Source organism: Mustela nivalis (genome assembly GCF_964662115.1).
Source record: "Mustela nivalis genome assembly, chromosome: 10".
Classification (NCBI taxonomy): domain Eukaryota; kingdom Metazoa; phylum Chordata; class Mammalia; order Carnivora; family Mustelidae; genus Mustela; species Mustela nivalis.
The window spans coordinates 16,367,708-16,387,059 of NC_139029.1; the positions used below are offsets into that span (position 1 = coordinate 16,367,708).

At 47.9% G+C, this 19,352-nt stretch overlaps 1 protein-coding gene and 1 long non-coding RNA gene across 2 annotated transcripts in view; one reads left to right on the forward strand and one right to left on the reverse strand.

The window, feature by feature from the left end:
* LOC309841562 overlaps window positions 1-19,352 on the reverse strand; it is a 57,547-nt gene that overhangs the window by 18,816 nt on the left and 19,379 nt on the right. The window lies entirely within an intron of this gene.
* On the forward strand, window positions 1,544-17,809 carry ELOA (elongin A). Its single transcript, XM_082684664.1, has 11 exons — window positions 1,544-1,757; window positions 6,840-6,896; window positions 7,729-7,835; window positions 9,227-10,415; window positions 10,779-10,893; window positions 11,626-11,781; window positions 11,888-11,985; window positions 12,905-13,085; window positions 13,406-13,517; window positions 14,158-14,336; window positions 15,260-17,809. The coding sequence occupies exons 1-11, from the start codon at window positions 1,605-1,607 to the stop codon at window positions 15,319-15,321; spliced, it is 2,409 nt and encodes an 802-aa protein (XP_082540790.1). The 5' UTR covers window positions 1,544-1,604; the 3' UTR covers window positions 15,322-17,809.

Genomic DNA, 19,352 nt, shown 5'->3' on the forward strand with positions numbered 1-19,352 from the left:
TTCCATGTGCTCCAAGTATATGCCAGGTCGGTTAGTCAGCAATTCTGCTTCAAGAATCGGCCTGGTTTTTTTTTTTTTTTTCGTTACACCAAAGGTACATTTTCAAAATGGAAGGAATTTAAAATATAAAAGCATTTGCTGTGGAAAAGAGGGAGACTCAAGGACCGGGACCAGAATCCAAGTCTCCTCACACCGAATTTGATGTCTTTTCTGTTACACCCCACGATTGAGTCTTAGGGCATCAAGTGGGTGGTCATTAATCTTGTATGGACTTTTTATCCAGTATTGATTATATCATCTCTGTTGTGCTGTGCAGCAGATTTAATACTGAACAGGTTGGTCACTGCACTTGAGAAACAGAAGAATCAGTTGATTCTGAAAGGGGTCAGTTGCAGAGGGAGGGATGCCAGGCTGAGGGGTGGGAGCACAGCTGGGAGGGCTTCTCCGCATAGTGAGTGAATGAAAGCTCATTCGAAGAAACTATATATGTATATATAGAGAGTGCCTACTATATATATATATATTTCCCCCCCCCCCTCCTTTGCCCATAACTAGGATCTGGAAGAATCTCTGGGCTTTTTCCCTCATTGGGCTAGAGGGTGAGAGGTCAGGCTAAGTACATTGCCAAGTTGCTGCTGGAGATTGGATTAGGATCTAATCTGATCTAATTAATCCAGATGTAATCAATGCTGACATTTTTAGTTTTCAACTGTTTCCTTGTTTTTTTACCAGTAATTATAGTATTATTTAATGCTTCTAGGATGATGTCTTGGGCTGGTGTGATTCGGGCCCGAGGAAACAGTCATTCATCTGTTCACTCAAGATGTTTTTATTTGGCACCTATGTACCGACACTATTCTGGGGGAAAGTGAGACACATAGACACAGGCGGTCACTATTATCTCACGCAGCTAGGCTGTTTGACTTTTAACAAATTCCTTTCTCCTTCTGGCCCTCAATATCAGAGATGGGCCAATTCAGAGATGGGCCCTCACAGTGGACCTAAACCATTTAGATTCAAATTCCAAGTTCATCTCTTTCCCGTTGGGTGACCACATACAGGTTAATTGGGGCTCCGGAGCCTGTTTCCTCATCTGTAAGACGGGGACAACAGAACTCATCTCACCCTGCGCTCAGGGTGAAATAAGACAGCCCAGCCACTGGCGCTCCGTGCGCTCCGCCCGGGTGGTCGCTGCGGTTCCCCTCGGCCCGCTCCCTGCGGGCTGGCGGACCCCAGACCCGCTGACAGGTGGGGGGCAGGGCGTGGCGAGGGCAGGACTGATAGAGCCAGTGTCCGGCGCGGGGGCCGCATTCGGTCTTGACCGCGGCGAGGTCCGCTCGGCGTGAGCTCCGAGCGCCGAGGACCGAAGCTGCGCGGTCCGGCGGCGGCTAGCGCGGAGCCGGCGCGCCCGCACCACGCGTCCCAGCTCCTCGCGAGCGGCCGCGGAGAACCCGGTCCCCCACCCTCCGACACCCGCCTCCCCTGGCCCTGGGGGCGGGGCCTGCAGCCGGTCGCCCCCTCCCTCTCCCGCGCCCCGCGCCCCCCGCCCCGCCCCGCCGCCGCCGAGGCCCGGAAGGGGCCAGTCGCTTCCGTCTCCGCCGGGGATGCACGGAGGGCGGAGCTGCGGCCCGAGGACGCGACGCGAGCCCAGTTCCGGCGAGGAGGCCGCGCCAGTGACAGCGATGGCGGCGGAGTCGGCGCTCCAAGTTGTGGAGAAGCTGCAGGCGCGCCTGGCCGCGAACCCGGACCCGAAGAAGGTGAGAGAGTGCGCAGCGCGGAGCGGGCCGGGCGTTGGCCGCGGCGCGGCCCCCTAACGGTCGCGGGCCCGGGCGCGGCCCCTTCCCGACTGGCCGGGGCCGCGGGGGCTCGGACCCGGAGCCAGGCCCCGCCGGGCTGCGGCCTGGGTCGGCAAGTTCGCGGCCATGGGCCGCTGCCCGCGCGGGGCCGGGGGGCGGGGGGCTCCCGGCGGGCCCGGGATGGGGGCGCCCGCGGGCTCCCGGCGGCTGCGGCGCGCCCCGTGCGGACGCGGCGGGCCTCCCGGGCCCCCGGAGCCGCTCCCTCGGCGTCCCGGGCCAGCTGCTTCCCGCGGGCGAGCCCGCTGGAGCTGGTCCTCGCCCTGCGAGCGACGCGCCTGCTGGCTTAGTGTCTTCGGATGTTCGTCCGAGGAGAGGGAGCGGGGTTCTGCTGTGCTCCGGTGGAGTCTAGGCTCGGAGTGCGGTCCTGCGTCTCGGAGAGACGTTTTTAGGGCTTTCCGACTTGATCGCGGAACGTGGACCTTTTCGCTTTCTCAGTAGATCCCTTTCAGAACAAAACAGAATAAACCTCACGTCCCCTAGCTGTACGTACACCTTAAAACTTGGGTTGCAGTCGGAACAACCAAAACAAAAAAGGTTAGAAGTTGCAGTTCGACTTCCTTTCGGCCTTGATAGAAAGGTAAGAGCTACCTTTTCTCGTTGCTGCGAGTGATGGGCAACCATTTTTAATTGTACTCCAATTTTTTTTTTTTTAACTGTTTTTGTTAAGTTGAACGCTTTCCTCTTCCTTCCCGACTTTGTTTTATCCAGCTTCTCGGTGTCTGGATGTTAAGAATTTTTTCTTTTATCGAAATACACTGGTGAAAACACTTAGGTGTTAGACATTCTCTGGGAGCACTCTGGCTCAGTGTGCACTTGGGAGAGAGTTGGATCTCTGAGCCCCAGCGTGCCTTCTGAAGAGGAAGTAATGGAGGGAGCCAGACGAGGTGAAGCGGCGGTGAGATTTGAGTTCTCATCCATTTACCAGACATGGACGTTTTTTTGCTCCATCTGTTTAAACAGCTCACTCACCTCTTCCTAGAACCCAAGTCAGAGGGGGAAGGCCAGGCTTATAGGAAGTGCTCCGTTGATATTAATCACCAATCTTTACAGGGTTTTTGTTTGTTTCCTGAAGGGCTCCTTTCTCTCTTCACCTTGTTCCCAGCCTGTCATAGATGAGGTTTTCCCACTCCACTTCTAAAGGCTGTGCAAAGCATCTCACCATCAGGCCACTTTTTAACTCTTCTCGTGTATAACTAGAGCCACTTCTTCAGGAAGCCATTTTAGTTTTAAATCTGAAAACTTAAATACTTTTCATTCTTTGTTATATATTTCATTGCAGCTCCAGTACCTAGTAGCCAGACACATTTACAAGTTTCTTTTTACAATAACCCTTTGTGGAATCTAATAAATGGTTATTACTTTTTTTCTAAAAGATTTTATTTATCAGAGAGAAAGTGAGAGAGAGAGAAAGCCTGCACAAGCAGGGGGAACAGCAGGCAGAGCAGGCAGAGGAAAAAGCAGGCTCCCTGGAGAGTGAGGAGCCCAATTCAGGACTTGATCCCAGGCCCCTAGGATCATGACCTAAGCTGAAGGCATTCGCTTAAATGACTGAGCCACCCAGCATCCCAGTGGTCATTATTTTTGAGCACTGGTTGGTTTTCCTTAACACTGTAGGTTTGTGACTGATTTTTAAAACCTTAAAGCAGTATTATGTTCTACTCCCTCCCCTACCAGTCTGGTCTTTAATACTATAAGTTAAAAAAAAAAAGAAAAGGATCAGGTAGTATCTATAGTCATTTTCCCATTACAGTTTAAATTTTGAAGTAGTCTTTCTAGTAATTGATGTGCATGAGATTTCAAATTAGGAAAAGGTTCGTTGGGATTTCATCCTACTTGAATTATTAGTGATCATTATGACTGCTTGGGCTTTCACTTGCCAGGGAGCAAATCCTCCTAAACTTCTGGTTTTGCGCTATAAAGATGAGAAAATGTTGGGAGATCGTTTTTGCAAAGAGCACAGTAGTTGACATTCAGAAGTGAGCTAACTGCAGAGGGAAAACTGCAAGCTGGCACACCGGCTTTCTTCTCAGCCTTGTTTTAACCCAACAAGCTCCCACAGGTTGTTCTTGAAATTACAAGATGATTATATGGCAGTAATGAATTTGCAACTAACTCGTGATTTCAAACCATTATTAGCCAAAGGGTTGATTCCAGACCTATGTTTGTGGATTTCCTTGCATTAAGTGTCAGCATTTAACTGTGGCTTTGTTTTAGCTCGAAGTCCATCAATGATCTGGACTTACTTGGGGAAAAGGTATCAGACCAGGGTCACTTGGCTCCTACTCTTTAATTGGAAACCAGTTTTTATGGGTGGTAGAGTTACTTGCCCTGTGTTATATTTTGAATGTGAAAACTAGGAGGAACACAGTTTGATAGCAAGTGGAGAACAAGGGGTCAACATTAGGAACATCTTTTGCTCTTTGGGTTGAAGGAGTGCAAAGGACACGTGAGATTCCTGAGCATGTACCATGCCAGTGTTTGGCATTTCTCAATGAGCTGTTAGCAGTTCTTGCAAACTCTGCAGTTGGTCCCTCGGTTTGATAACAGCAAGTTCCCACTTACCTGAGGATGCGCACAGTGCTTTTACCTTGTTATTGCTTTGTACTTTCTTGAACCTCTTTGAAAATAGAGAGGCTCTGAAGCCCTTTTTCTCTTATGTTGTGCTAAGTCACTTTGAAATCTCTAGGGTTTTAGTTTTGTCTGCTTTCAAGTCCCCCTCACTAACTTAAAGCAAAGTAGAAAGGCAGCATTTATGTTTCCAATTAGTGTTGGGCTTTGAGATGAACACTTCCTCCATGACTTTTGGCCCCTCCTTAAATGCTGGCTTTGTAGAGGTCCTGGGACAGAGTCCCATGGTGACCTCCTTTACTCTGTGGACTCTAAACCATCCAGCAGTGTAATACTGAGGAAGAGCTCCTCTGCTTTGTTTCCAGGCACATGAGCTCCTGTTCTATTTTCTTTTCCTGTTTTCTAAGGATAGTGTTGTGCTGGATGTTTCTCCCATCTTTGTAGTTCATGCTGTTGTGGACACACCTGACTTACTAACTCATTCGTCAAGTTACCAAACCTTACTGGGCTTTTTCAATATCTGAAGTGGGGAGAAAAATATCCACTTTATCGAATTGGCTAATGAGGATGACATAAGGTAACGCATGTAAGTCACAGACACACAGTAGTCACAAATAGTTCACAGACACACAGTAGGTAGTCTATAAATGCCTTCCAGGGAATGGCATTAGCGGAATCAGCCATTTTTAACCTTTACAGTGATCCTAAATTTTCCTCTAAGAAAAGGAATTGGCGTTCATTTTTGCACCCATAGCTTGAGTGACAAGAAACACATACATTTTATCCTGAGTTGGTTGGTGGTGGTGATCAGATTTGAAGTGGAGGATAATTTTCATTCAGCTATGAAGGTGAAACTCCCTGGATATACTACTTGGCTTCTCATTTGTTCCCAGCCAAACGAGATTATCACTTGTGATCCAATTGCTCTGCGTAGAGATGAAGTTCAGTAATTATTGAAGTAGAATGACCAGAAAAACATATTTGCTACTCCACCTAATAGCAATATGGCATACTAATTATAGCCCAGGCTGCACATGGCAAAAGAACAGATCTTGTTATCTAGTGCCTTAAATGTGAAAGTAGTCACAGTTAATCTGTTTTGAACTATTTGTACTTTGCACCACTCCTTGAATGGTAAGTATGTTTCTACACATGTAAACATTTCCTGAAAAGAGGCATAGCCAGTCCATTGGGTAGGAATGGAGTAAGTAGGAATTAGCTGGGGACTGTCTGGGTGATGATCAAGGGTAGACATTTGAAGAGCTCACAGTTGATAAATGAAATGATTAATAATCATGTATTTAAAAAAAAAAAACAGGGGTGCCTGGGTGGCTCAGTGGGTTAAGCCACTGCCTTCGGCTCAGGTCATGATCTCGGGGTCCTGGGATCGAGTCCCACATAGGGCTCTCTGCTTAGCAGGGAGCCTGCTTCCTCCTCTCTCTCTCTCTGCCTGCCTCTCTGCCTACTTGTGATCTCTCTCTGTCAAATAAATAAATAAAATCTTTAAAAAAAAAAAAAAAAAAAAAAACAACTTTAGTGAACTTTTCTAGTGTTCCAGGCACTATGGCCAAGGACTGCACGTGGTTTGTCTCTGAATCCTCACAGCTTGTAAAGTTGTAAAGAGACAGGATCATTTCCTATTTTGCAGATGAAGTAACTGAGGTTCAAGCTGGTTAATGATTTGCACAAAATCACCAGCAGGGAGATGACAGGACCAAACTGAAGCCTGTCTCTGACTCCGGAACTCTGTTTCAACAGCTCTGCACTCCTGATTTTGACCTAGTTTTACGACTCTAGAAAGGAAATGTGGCCAATCCCAGATCACTTTTCTAATCTACCCAGACATTTTGTGTTCACAATTTGTACCAGCAAACCTCTGATTCCGCCAACTTGAAATTGGTCTTGAAATTCCCACTTGTATCAAAAAAATAAAAACAAAAACAAACCCCAATTCTGTTAAACTGTGACTCTTTCTGGAAACAGGACACCCCTTTTCCTAGAGAAACCGCTTCTCCTTTTCACAGGTGATTTCCCTAAATTAACATGTTTCTCAGAAATTCTGTCTCATCTGGAGCAATGATAGTTGTTGATGACTTTTATTAGAGTTGGTAGCTTTGGGTCTCTAAGTCCTACCTCCCCTCACCCCTCACCCTCCATACCCTCCCCGATGTTACATAGTAGTTGAAAGCGGGGAATCTAAAGCCACAGACCTGAGGACCTCTGGCCCTTCTTGCATCCTGGGGCAAGTAACTTAACTTCTCTGAGCCTGTTTTCATGCTTGTAAAATAGAGATAATAATCATACTTATTACTGTACAACACACAGAACCCAGTAAGCACTTAACCATCGTATTATTTGTTCCAGTGAATGATTATGAGGTTATAGAAATTAACATTTATTTTATTCTCTCTGCAGCTCTTGAAATATTTGAAGAAACTCTCCACCTTGCCTATTACAGTAGACATTCTTGCGGTAAGAATTGTTAGATATTATATAACTATATTCCATCCCCCTCCCACTGGAGAGATTGTACAATAAGTTTAAAAGCATGGGCTTTGAAAGCGAAAGAAACCAGACACCAGACAAACCATTGTATGGTTCTATTTAGGTGAAATGTCCAGAATAGGCAGATCCATAGACGGATGGTAAGGGGTGGGGGAAGTGGGGAGGAACAGCATTTCTTTTTAGGGTTATGGAAATGTTCTGGAATTAGTAGTCATCGTTGTGCAATATTGTGTCTTGGAAACCAATAAACTATATACTTTAAAAAGGTTAAAGTGAGCTTTGCACAGTGACGGTATTACAGCCAATGAGGTTTATCTACGGTGTGGTTACTGCTAATTGAAAATAAAATGGTTAAAATGATGAATTTTATCTTAAAATTTTAAAAAAATTTAGCTTTGGCATCAACTAGTCCTGGATTCAGATCCAAGTTCTATGACTTTAGGCTGTTCTTCCATGTCAAACAGACCAGATTCCTGCCTCACAGAGTTACTGTGAGGACTCGTGAGATTTGTATGCAGAAGCTCTCTGATCAGTGCCTGACACCTGCTGGAATCACTCTTGTTATTTATTGTTATAGTTGTAGAAGTGTTTTAGTATACTGTTTTCCACTTCTGAGGTTGGTGTGCTTTGCTACTGTGTGTCATTAGAGGTTTGAGGCGTAAACACAAAGTAATTTTGTACTAAGACTTGCAAGGTATGTTTTAGGAAGGAGTTTCTCCAGGCAAGGGGCCTTATTTCCTTAGAAAGTTGTTGAGTGAAGTTCTACAACCCTGTAACAATTCTTTTGTCAAATCTGCAGGAGACCGGAGTTGGGAAAACAGTAAATAGCTTGCGAAAACACGAGCATGTTGGAAGTTTCGCCAGGGATCTGGTGGCCCAGTGGAAGAAACTGGTTCCTGTGGAACGGTGAGAACAGTATTCTGTAGGTTTGTTCAACTTCATGATTAAATCTGGTACTTGGAGTGTTTATAGACCCTTCTTATTTAAAATATTTATTTTGGGGGTGTCTGGGTGGCTCAGTCCGTTAAGTGTCTGACTCTTGGTTTCGGCTCAGGTCATGCTCTCAGGGTCCTGGGATTGAGCCCCATGTCTTTCCAGCTCTGTGTTCAGCGCGAGTCTGCTGGAGATCATCTCCCTCTCCTCCCTCTGCTCCACCCCTGCTCATGCTCTCTCACTCTCTCTAAAACATAAAATCTTTAAAAACAAATAAATAAAATATTTATTTTGCCTTGATTATAAAAGTAATCAGGGATCATTACAGGATTTTAAAAAATACAAAAAAATAGGAATTAGAATAATAATTTCTTACAGTTCTGCCATCCAAACATAAGCATTATTAACATTTTGATATGTTTCTTTCTACCTTCTTTTTATTTATTTTTAATTAAATTTATTTTTTTAAGATTTTTATTTATTTGAGAGAGCAGAGAGCTGGATTTGGGGCTTGATCTAGAACCCCAGGGATCATGACCTGAGCTGAAGGGAGGCGCTAAATCTACTGAGCCACTCAGGCCCCCTACCCTCTTTGTAAAAGACATTTTTATATAGTTGTGAACAAACTATATAAACAACCACTCCTTTTTTTAGGTAACAAGTTAAATATGTCCCCATGTTGAAATTCTCTTTTTCCAGTTTTTTTAAAAGATTCTATTTATTTGAGAGAGCATGAGCAGGGGCAGAGGGACAAGCAGACTTCTTGCTGAGCAGAGAGCCCCATACAGAGCTTGATACCAGGACCCTGGAATCATGGTCTCAGCCCAAGGCAGACATTTAACTAACTGAGTCACCAAGGCTCCTCTGTGTTGAAAATTTTTTAAACATTTTTCATGTCCTCAAGATATTTGATCTTGGGGCACCTGGGTGGCTCAGTTGTTAAGCATCTGCCTTAGGCTCAAGTCGTGGTCCCAGGGTCCTGGGATCAAGCTCTGCATCGGGCTCCCTGCTTCCCCCTCTCCCACTCCCACTGCTTGTGTTCCCTTTCTCACTGTGTCTGTCTCTGTCAAATAAATAAAATCTTAAGGGGAAAAAAAAAAAAAAAAGATATTCGATCCTTTTGTCCTGCAGTTAAATGCATCATTTTCTGTTTTTTTAATTATTTGAGTTTTCCCAGTCTCAAACCTTAGTTGAGTATCTTTGAGCAGGATCCATTCATCCTCTTCCCAAGACCTTGTTTCTAACTCTGCGTCCTTTTCATCTCTTTTTGTGAGTTCAGGTTCTGTGACTTTGTCCTCTGAACAAGGATTACACCAGACAGATTTATGTCTGCTCTGTTTACTTTTTTTTTTTTTTAATTGTAGAAACACTGAGCCTGATGAACAGGACTTTGAGAAGAGCCATTCCCGAAAGCGCCCCAGGGAAGCAGTTCAGAAGGAGGAAGAGATAGAGGGAGACGACCAGGAAAACTGGAAAGCCTCCAGTAGCCAATCCTATAGCCCTGATCACAGGCAGAAAAAACACAGAAAACTCTCAGAACCCGAGAGAACTCACAAAGTGTCCCACGTTCCAGAGAGGAGAGATGAGAGAAAGAGGTGCCACAGAGTGTCACCGGTTTATTCTTCAGACCACGAATCTTCTGATTATGGCCATGTTCAGTCCCCTCCATCGTCTGCCAGTCCCCATCAGATGACCATGGACCATTACAGATCCTTGGAGGAGGACCACGAGCCCTTTGTTCCACACCAGAAACCTGGGAAAGGCCATAGTAATGCCTTTCAGGACAGACTGGGGATTAGTCAGGACCGACACGTGGGGGATTCCCACGGGAAAGGGGCCGTGAGTCAGAACAAGGAGCACAGATCTTCTAAGGAAAAACGTCCAGTGGATGCTAGGGGAGATGGAAAGTTCTCTTTGAGCAAAGAGAAATCACACAAGGCCGTCTCCAGAGAGGAAAACCGAAGGCCACTCTCCGGGGATAGCACAAAGGAGAAGCCGCCCTCCGGCGGAGGCAAGAAAGAGAAGGAGAAGGAGGGCAGCTCCAAGAAGAAGTTTTTCCCACCCTTGGAAGTTGCCTCAGACAACCACCTGAAAAACAAGCCAAAGCACAAAGATGCTGAGAAAACCAAAACGGACAAAAACAAGCAGAGTCTCGACAGCTTAGACATAGGAAAGGGGGTGGGAGACCCGCTGCCCAAGACGAAAGACCGGATTTCTAACAACCTAAAGACTTCAGAAGGGAAAGTAAAGTCTTCTCATTCAGACAGAAAGTCTGTGGGCTCCCTCGCCAAGGTCGAGGAGGCAGAGATGGAGGATGAATTTGAGCAGCCTACTATGTCTTTTGAGTCATACCTCAGCTATGACCAGCCCCGGAAGAAAAAGAAAAAGATTGTGAAAACTTCAGCCACCACTCCTGGAGAAAAAGGACTAAAAAAAAATGATTCGAAAAGCACGAATAAAAACTTGGACTCAGTTCAGAAATTACCTAAAGTGAATGAAAACAAGTCAGAGAAACTTCAGCCAGCTGGAGCCAATTCAGCCAAGCTGAAAAAGGTAAGCCCTTCGGCCACTTGGGGGCGTCCCAGCTGGAGCATCTGGCCCTGTAGAGCTCCCAGGACCTATCCTGCCTCTGTTCAGCTTGGCTGGCTTTTACGCGGCTTGTTGAATTTCAGTTTCCAGGCCTCTCTGGCAGGGCAGCTAGCCGCCAAGGTGCGTATTTCCTGCATTTGTTCTATCATGCTGGGCCTGTCTCTCCACTTCTGCCTTCCGTGGTATCAGACCTAGTAGGCAGCCCCTCTCCAGCCTGGGTCTGCTTGTGAAGTTGTCTGCCTCGTCTGCACGGCTGGGAATGGGCTGTAAGGCAGAGAGCTGTGCTCTTAAATAGGGGCTGTCCACTCACTGGTCTTGTCTTTGCAGGTCCCCATGGACGCCTTGCCAGTGTTGCCAGACCTCCCATTACCCATGATACAGGCCAATTACCGGCCACTTCCTACCCTGGAACTGATGTCCTCCTTCCCGCCAAAGCGAAAAGGTTAATCTTCTGCATCCTTCTTTAACCGGAAAAAGATTTTAACAATTTATTCACGATATCCTAAGATTTTGGTGCACTTAATAGCCTCCCCGGCTCTGGAGTTTGATGGCTTGGGTTTAAATCCCAGCTCTGGCTTCTACAGGTTCTATGAACTGGGGTAATAATTTCCTTAGACTTCAGTTTCATGTGCTAGGAGTGGGCACGGTAATGGTACCTGCCTCACAAGTCTCTTCAGTGGGTTAAAAGTGATGATGCTGGTAAAGCTCTTAACTTGGGTTTTCCCACATTTGGTAAATCTTAGCTGCACTGTTACTAGCTGCCCTTTATTCTATTACGTTCTGTATGAGCTTTTTATCTTAAAAAAAAAAAAAGTTCTGAGCACAAGAATTAGAAGCCACCTAAGTATGCCTCAGCAAGAGACAATCACTATAGTTCATCCACACAGTGGCCTCCTCTATAGCTGTGATAAGTGTGGACAGACTTTGTCTGATAAAGGATGATTTCTAGAATACGGTAAATGAAAGAACAAGGAGAGTGGGTGTTATTGGTGAAAATGGAATAAAATGCACATTTGTTTATTTTTTCACTGACTTGGAGGAATACACAAAACTGGTAGCATTGGTTGCCTTTGAGAAAGGGCACTGGGAAGCCGTGGAAGGGCGAGAGAGAGAGCTCTCCCTGCAGAGCTCAGTGCCCTTTGTAACGTGCAGTCCTGTCTTCCTTGCCCTGTAGCGCTGTCTTCACCCCAGGAAGAGGAGGAAGCTGGATTCACTGGACGAAGAATGAATTCTAAGATGCAGGTGTATTCTGGCTCCAAATGTGCCTATCTCCCCAAAATGATGACCTTGCACCAGCAATGCATCCGGGTACTTAAGAACAACATCGATTGTAAGTCACCTGCTTTTGTCCTGCTCTTAAATACATTGTGGCACTGGGACCTCACCATTGGGTTGCTTGGCCAATATTCAACACTTTCATCTTTGATTCTCTGCAGCAATCTTTGAAGTGGGTGGTGTCCCGTATTCTGTTCTTGAACCTGTTTTGGAGCGGTGTACGCCTGATCAGCTATACCGCATAGAGGAGTACAACCACGTGAGTATCCTGTTTGGGACAGGGAAGGCCATTTTCTGGCCCGTGTCTCCAGAACTAGCCTCGCCTCCGAGTCTGCAGTGGGTGTAGGGCAGGCAGCAGTGGTGGTTTCACTGTTCTGGGCAGGCTGGTTTGCCTGCGGGCAACATGCATATTTTTAGCACCTGCTCCTGGCATCCAATCAAGATGGGCTTCAAAAGGAGCAGAGAAACACTGCCCACCCTTCCCTTGCTCAGTCACAGAGGGCAGGGGAGAATTTGGGCAGCACAGCCTTGGGAGCCAGGGCAAGGACAGAGCTTTGTGAACCAGGGACAGGCGTCTGGTGAATATAAAAGCACAGGGACACCTGGTGCCTCAGTTGGTTGAGCAGCCGACTCTTAATTGCAGCGCACATTATGATCTCAGGGATGTGAGCTCGAGCCCCATGTCGGGCTCTGTGCTACACATGGAGCCTGCTTGAGATTCTCTATCTGCCTCTGTCCCCTTCCCTCCCAACTTTAAAAAAAAAAGAAGAAAGAAAACACAGATTTGCTAGGAGTCTCCTAGAGACATCCCGGTGTGACCCAATGTCTTTCTGACTGTGCTGGGACACAGTCATTTGGTTGCTTTAGGGGGCTGTCTCCAGTTCTAGGGCTCATTTTGGATGTGTCATCATCTCAGTCCTCCCTGTCATGGTTTCCTAAAGGAATTGTCTTCTCTCACCCCACAGCCCCCAAAAGCAGCCAGTATAGCACCTCACATTTAACAGTTCTTAAATACGGTGATTTTTTTTTTTTTCTAGAACCATGGTTTATTTTAATACAACACTACTACTGTGAAGACCAAAAAACCATGAGGAAGGTGGTCACCCCGAAGTGATTAAGATGGAAAAGGGCTGTGTCAGAGTGCTTGCATATAAATGATGCCCTGGTTCTGATTTTAGGTATTAATTGAAGAAACAGATCAATTATGGAAAGTTCATTGTCACCGAGACTTTAAGGAAGAAAGGCCTGAAGAGTATGAGTCATGGCGGGAGATGTACCTGCGGCTTCAGGATGCCCGGGAGCAGCGGCTGCGAGTGCTGACCAAGAATATCAGATCTGCACATGCCAATAAGCCCAAAGGTGATGGGCGAGGGGACCCTGGCAGGGCGGGGCGGGCTGGTGAAACATGGAGCCCTGGGCTCCTGTTGACCGCGGGGCCTTAGCAGGCCGGGCTGAGGTAGCCTCCAGGTCCTAAATCTGTCTTGCTCGTGCAGAAATAGGGCAGGGATAAGCTGTATTTTCTGCCACCACACATACTATCTAGAGGGATTTTCAGGGTTAATAATCCCCTGGCTTTGGGGGCACCTGAAGAGCCTTTATCTCTTAATAGCATAGATCAGTAAAACCACAGCAGCATCTCCACTCAAAAAGGAGGTACTGATGTCCCTATTTCTCATCAGGCCGACAAGCAAAGATGGCCTTTGTCAACTCTGTGGCCAAACCGCCTCGTGATGTTCGACGGAGACAGGAGAAGTTTGGAACTGGAGGAGCAGCTGTGCCTGAGAAAATTAGGTAAGCTCTTGGCAGCTTTCAAGTTTCTGTGTGCTCGGGGGAAAAGAGCCCAGGACCTTGTCATTCGGCCCTACAAGGCAGTCCACGGGCAGGAAGTGATTCATTTTGGGGGTGAGAGCATGGCCTTGCGGAGTGGATTTTGGAGGCCGACCTTGGCCAGCTCAGCCCTTGACACTGCCCGCCGTCCCCACCTTCCCCCCAACCTCGGCCCACCCCAGGCCTGTGACTGCAGTGTTGGCCAGTAATTATTCCTGCTGCTCAGCGGGTTATGATGAAATGGAGATCAGGACCTGGCTTCTGGGAGACACGCCCTTGGGCTTTCCCTTTCTCCATTTAAACTGGTTGGCTCAGTCATTGGAGCATACGACCCCTGATCTCGGGGTCATGGACTTGGTAGAGATTACTTGAAAACAAAAGTAACAAGAGTAGAGCATGCTGCTGCGAGACTGCATGAGCTCAGTCGCACTAGCACTTTCAGATGGATGCCGCCCTCTCCGTGCCACCATCAGAAGCTGGGGCACGCGGGTTGGCTGCACAAAGCCAGCGGATGGGGTCTTCCTCAGACAGGCCAGCCCCAGGCTGCTGGTGCGGAGGGCAGATTTCTCACACTTGGGCCTAACCCGCTGGTGCTGTGTTGCAGGATCAAGCCGGCCCCGTACCCCTCGGGGAACAGCCATGCCCCGTCGGCCAGCGGCAGCGGCAGCAACTTCAGTACCAGCCCTGAGGAGCCGGCCTACGACGGCCCGAGCACCAGCGGGGCCCACTTGGCTCCCGTGCTCAGCACTGTTTCCTACGATCCTAGGAAGCCGACTGTGAAGAGTAAGTAACTCGGGCTTCATGCTCAGGGATCTCAGAACCGCTGTTTGAGGCTTTTGGGGTCCCGGCCGCTGCATCCTGCTCTGCGTGCTCAACAGGGCGAGGCTCTGCCCGCAGCTTCTCTAAATGGTGGTGCCTCCTTCCCCCGCTCTGTGCCTGATGCACGAGTAGCTTCCCGATAGCGATCTTAGTGAATATTCATTTTGGCACTCTGCCTTTTTTTTTTTTCCTTAAACCAGAACATAAGTCTGTTCACCAGGCAGTAACGTGGGGTTTATAACCACTACTGTTAACTGCTGAACGACCCTCTTTCTGGAGGGTGTATGACCTATAACCCCCAGCTTCCAAATATTTATTTTTTATATCTAGTTGCATGTATTTTGTGTTTTATTAAGTGTGTTATTACCATAGACTATGTCCAGTACTCTAAGGGGGGTTTCCTCCCCTAAAAGCAGGCTTGTGTATTCACACCAGCGTCCCGGGGCGGGTAGAGGTCCTGGCGTGAGCTTTGGCTGTGCTCCGGTGAATCACTTAGGAGGGCATGCCAGCGTCCTTAGGTGGGCTCTACCTTGAGCTCCTCTCGGACCTGTTGTTGCCCTGGGTGGAGGTGACTGAGAGGGCTGCCTTTTGCTGGTTTGGGTGTTGGTGAGGCAGAGTGAAATTATGTCTGAGAACGGCCGTGAGAGTCAGGAGGCAGTGAATCCCAGTTCTGCCGCCTACTGCACAAGCCAGGGCTTGCTGAAGTGGTCGCAGGTAGAGCTGGGGATGGTTTCGGGTCCGGTGGGCGCTCTGGAAGCCGAGCTCTGTGCTGCTCTTCTGCTGTGCTGGGAGAGGAGAACCTCGTACCCCTTGTCCGCTGGTGCAGAGCCGGGAGCGGCAGGGCTTGGCCTTGACAGTGTGTGTCTAAACTATTTCTCTTCTCACAGAAATTGCCCCAATGATGGCCAAGACGATTAAAGCTTTCAAGAACAGGTTCTCTCGACGATAAACTGAGGACTCGCCTGGGAGACGAAACTGGCGGGGAGGAGTACCAGGACAGTGGGGGTTGGGAATGGAACTTCCACAGGAGACCAGGGTCCTTTGCTTGGAGGCACCATTTGGTCTCGGAACCCGGCCCGACCTGCAGGTGTTGCCCCTGTGCGCGCCGCAGCCACTGCCTCCTGGCCTGGAGAACACTTCAGAATTCTGAAGAAGATGTGAAGCCTCAGTCTTACTGAGGATTTTAAGGTCAATTATACTTTTGTTGTTAATTAGCTTCTTTGTAAACTATAAGACATAGTTTTAATTAATAAATATTGCCCCCAGATTGTATTTATATTACCCCAGTATTTTTTTTTCTTTTTTCTTTTTTCTTTTTTTTTTTTTAGATCCTCTACCATACACTTAGCCTTTTATTTTCAGGGTCCTTTATTATTAGATTAAAAACCTAGTGAAAGCCATTCCCCTGTCCCAGATCAGCCTCCCTACGTGGACTCTGGTCCAGAGGGAGGGCTGGGCGTCCTCAGAGCCTGTGTGGTGCCTGCTGCACAGAGGGCCAAGAGTGGGTCCTGGGCTGCCTGTCCTGGAGGGGCGCCTCGATATAGAGACCGGAAGTGTTCAAGGCCGACCCCTCACCTCTGAGGCCCTTCTCAGTGTTGCTTTGAGTTCCTATGCAGGTGCATCTCTTTCTTCTTCATGAAATAGTATTTATTAAAGGAGGTTATTTGTAAAGGTCTAGAGTCTTTTCCCTATCCTTTTTGCCAGTTCCCACTTTTTAGAGGCTCACTAGAGGACACAGAGCCTTGGGGGATCGATTTGCACAGAACCCCAACATTTTTACGATTTACAATTTCTGATTCAAAACTTTAGGGACTTTTTTTTTCCTCCCCTGTTTTTCCTTCTCCCCCCAGCAGGGGGAGCACACATGGCAGGGCTTTCTGTGCCCCTACCCTCCATTCAACTAAGTCTAAGAAGCCAGCACTTTAATCTCCTGTTCCCTGTGAACTGCTAGCAGAAGTGAGTGGTTTTAAAAGTTGTAATGCTGTGTTCAAAATTGGTTTTGTTTTGCCTTTCTTTAAAAGATAAGATCATGTGATGGAAAGAGCACAAGAATTCGCTATGTTTTGCAGAGAACTTTGCAGATGAAGCGCTCTCTACTTTTTAAGTGTTTAAGCCAGAATTTGAGGCGGGGGAACAGCCAGTTTAGGGAAAGTATCTGAGCTATAGTATCAGGACGGGGGAGAACCGCAAGGACACCCACTAGGTTTGGGAAGGGAGGCTCACTTGCAAGCTGACACAGGAGCAAGATCAGCCCTTAGGAGGGCAGCGTCAGTGCCCTTCTCGGCTGGGGATGAGCACCAGTCTCGTAGGAACCCACTTGGTTGTGACCCAGGGGGATAGATGTGCTATATACACTTGAGGTGCCTGTCCTTAAGATGCCTAAGCGGTAGGCGGAGGGCATGGTTCACAGGATGGCCTCAGGAGCTTGGCAGTGAGTCCCTTTGACCAGCTCCCTCACAGCCCAGAACAGGGAGTCCACTGCTTTTAACCGTCCCGCAGACCTCAGGCTGGTTGAAGATTCCAGAGCGAGCAGAGACGCTGTGCGGCCAAAGCTGCAGTGTCGGGTGTGCGTGGTGCACAGGCTGCCTGTCCCAGCAGGACACGAGTAGTGCCGTGTTTTCATCTGCTGTGTTTCTGAATTGGGTAAAACACTCTCTCTCCTGCTTGTCTGTCTTACCATTGACCCCCAGCCCTGGCCCGCTCCGCAAAACTGGTATCAGGAAGCCTCTTCCCTAAAGCCAAGTGAACATCTGAGCCGGGGCCAGACAGCTGTGGCCTGGAATAGCTCCCTGCGGGTGTCCACCAGCTCGAATTTGTCTCTTAGCTGTGTGTTCAAGTCTTTGTCATTGAAACCAGTTTTTCCTACTGCAGATTCAGTTGTGCAGGATCTCATCTCCTTTATTAGGAGTTTTTAGGCAGGGAGGGAAGGAAGGACACATTTGTTCGTGCCACCATCGCCGCCCATTTTTAGCACATACAGGTTTTTTGATCTGCCCTGTTCGCTTAGAGCCAGATCTTTCCCTCCTCCCCCTCCGAGCGTGTCTGCATCAGGGATGTGACTTGGTGAGAAGAGTAAGGAGGGCAGAGGAAAAGCCGAATTTCTGAGCAACCTTCTCACCTGGTTATTGAAGTGGCTGCAGAGCAGACACACAGGACGATGTTGAACCTTTGGTCTCATTTGTGAAAACGTGTGCAATTGTTTTCCTGTGCTACACTACATACAGATCACCAAATGACAAATTAACCCTTTGTGATCCTTGGTGTAATGAGCAGTTTCTTTGGGGCTTTCTCTTTCTGGGAAGTGGGAGGGAAAGGAGCAAGGTATCATCCTGCTCTTCATTTGTATTTTGGTCCCAAAATGTAAATACAATTTTCTATGTTACTTTTTTGTGGTAACTACCAAGATGAATATTTTAATTAGATAAGTTATATGAAAAGGAAGGAAAACTCCATGTCTAAATAAAAAACAAAAACAAAAAACCCCATACTGTGGTTTTTTTCCTTTCTCCCTTACTGTGTCTGCGAATAGCAGTTGGTCACCAAGAGTCTGGTTCCTGAGTTGTGTGGCAGAGAGCTTAATCCCTAGACGGGGCTATGTAAAGGATGTTGGATTTCTGTAGCGAAGTGGGACTGGGGATGGGAGTTCTGGGGTCGGGGGGCGGGGACCCTTGAGCAAAGGGAGGAACCTCAGATGACAAGTACCTCCTGAGACTGAGACATTAACCCTGTATTACAAGCAGAAGCTGGGGCTCGGGGGAGATCATGCAGCCCACCTGCAGCAAAGGAAAAGGCGAGAAACCCAGGTTTCTGGCTGCAGAGTGGGTACCACTCCACCTGTCAGTGCCTCGGGCATGTGAAGGACCAAGGGGAGTCTCCTCTGTCTTCAGGGACTTCCCAATGAGAGCATAATGACAACCGATGCAGAAAGGTCACGTCAGCAAGAACTTCAGGCCCTGCCCATTGGCCCTGGCTAGCAGGACCCTCAGCCTCTGGCTAGTGGAGCCCAGGGCTGGGTGCAGCCTCTGCATACATTGCATCGTATCTTTTTTTCTTTTAAGAGTGAGATCACTAGCCTGGGAGGGGTGGTAGGCGAGAGGGAGGATCTTAAGCAGACTCCATGCTGAGCAGGGAGCCCAACATGGGGCACCATATCACCACCTTGGGATCAGGATTTGAGCCATAACCAAGAGTAGACGCTCAACTGGCGCCCCTGTGTTGGATTGGATCTTCCATCAAACCGACATCATCTCCCAGAAGCACATTTTTATTATCCTTCTCTCCTCAAGAGGGCATTCTTGGGGTATGGCCTTAACTTTCCCCAACCTTTGCTGGATCGAATGCTCACTGTAAGAAGTTACCATGCATTTGAAGTAAATTACGGAACGTGGTATCTGATGGATGATTTTCCCGGAGTTTGTAAGTTAGCACCTTGTTCTTTACTCATTAATTCAACATTTGCTGAGCCAGAACCTGGATGAGACTTGGAGATACAGAGAAGCACACCCGTCCAGCAGGCAGTTAGGTAAGAGTAGCCACCCAACACGTGGCAGATACCCTCAAACTCCCCTACATTGTCTCAGTGATCATAGTGATCTTTCCAGGTAGGTGGTCACGGCCCCATTTTTAAAACAAAACAAGAACGCATGCAAGCTCACAGTTGGTGAGCAAGGTGCTGTGTACTGGCCGGACTCCCAAGCACAGGTGGTCAGTCACATTTAACCATCTATACAATCACACACACCCGCGTTAGGCCAAACCCCAATGCCAAAAAACACCCTAATTGTTGCGAACAGTGATTTCTTCTCTCTGCTGCACGTAACTAATGCCAAGAACAACCCTCTGGCTGGCACATCACCTTGACAGATGCCCCCTTCACAGACACTCTCCCCTCGGGTTCCACATCCACTCGGGTCTCTTGATTCTTTGCCCAAATGGTGAAACGGGCAGTCTGTCTTCACACGCCCCCAGACTTCTCTTTCT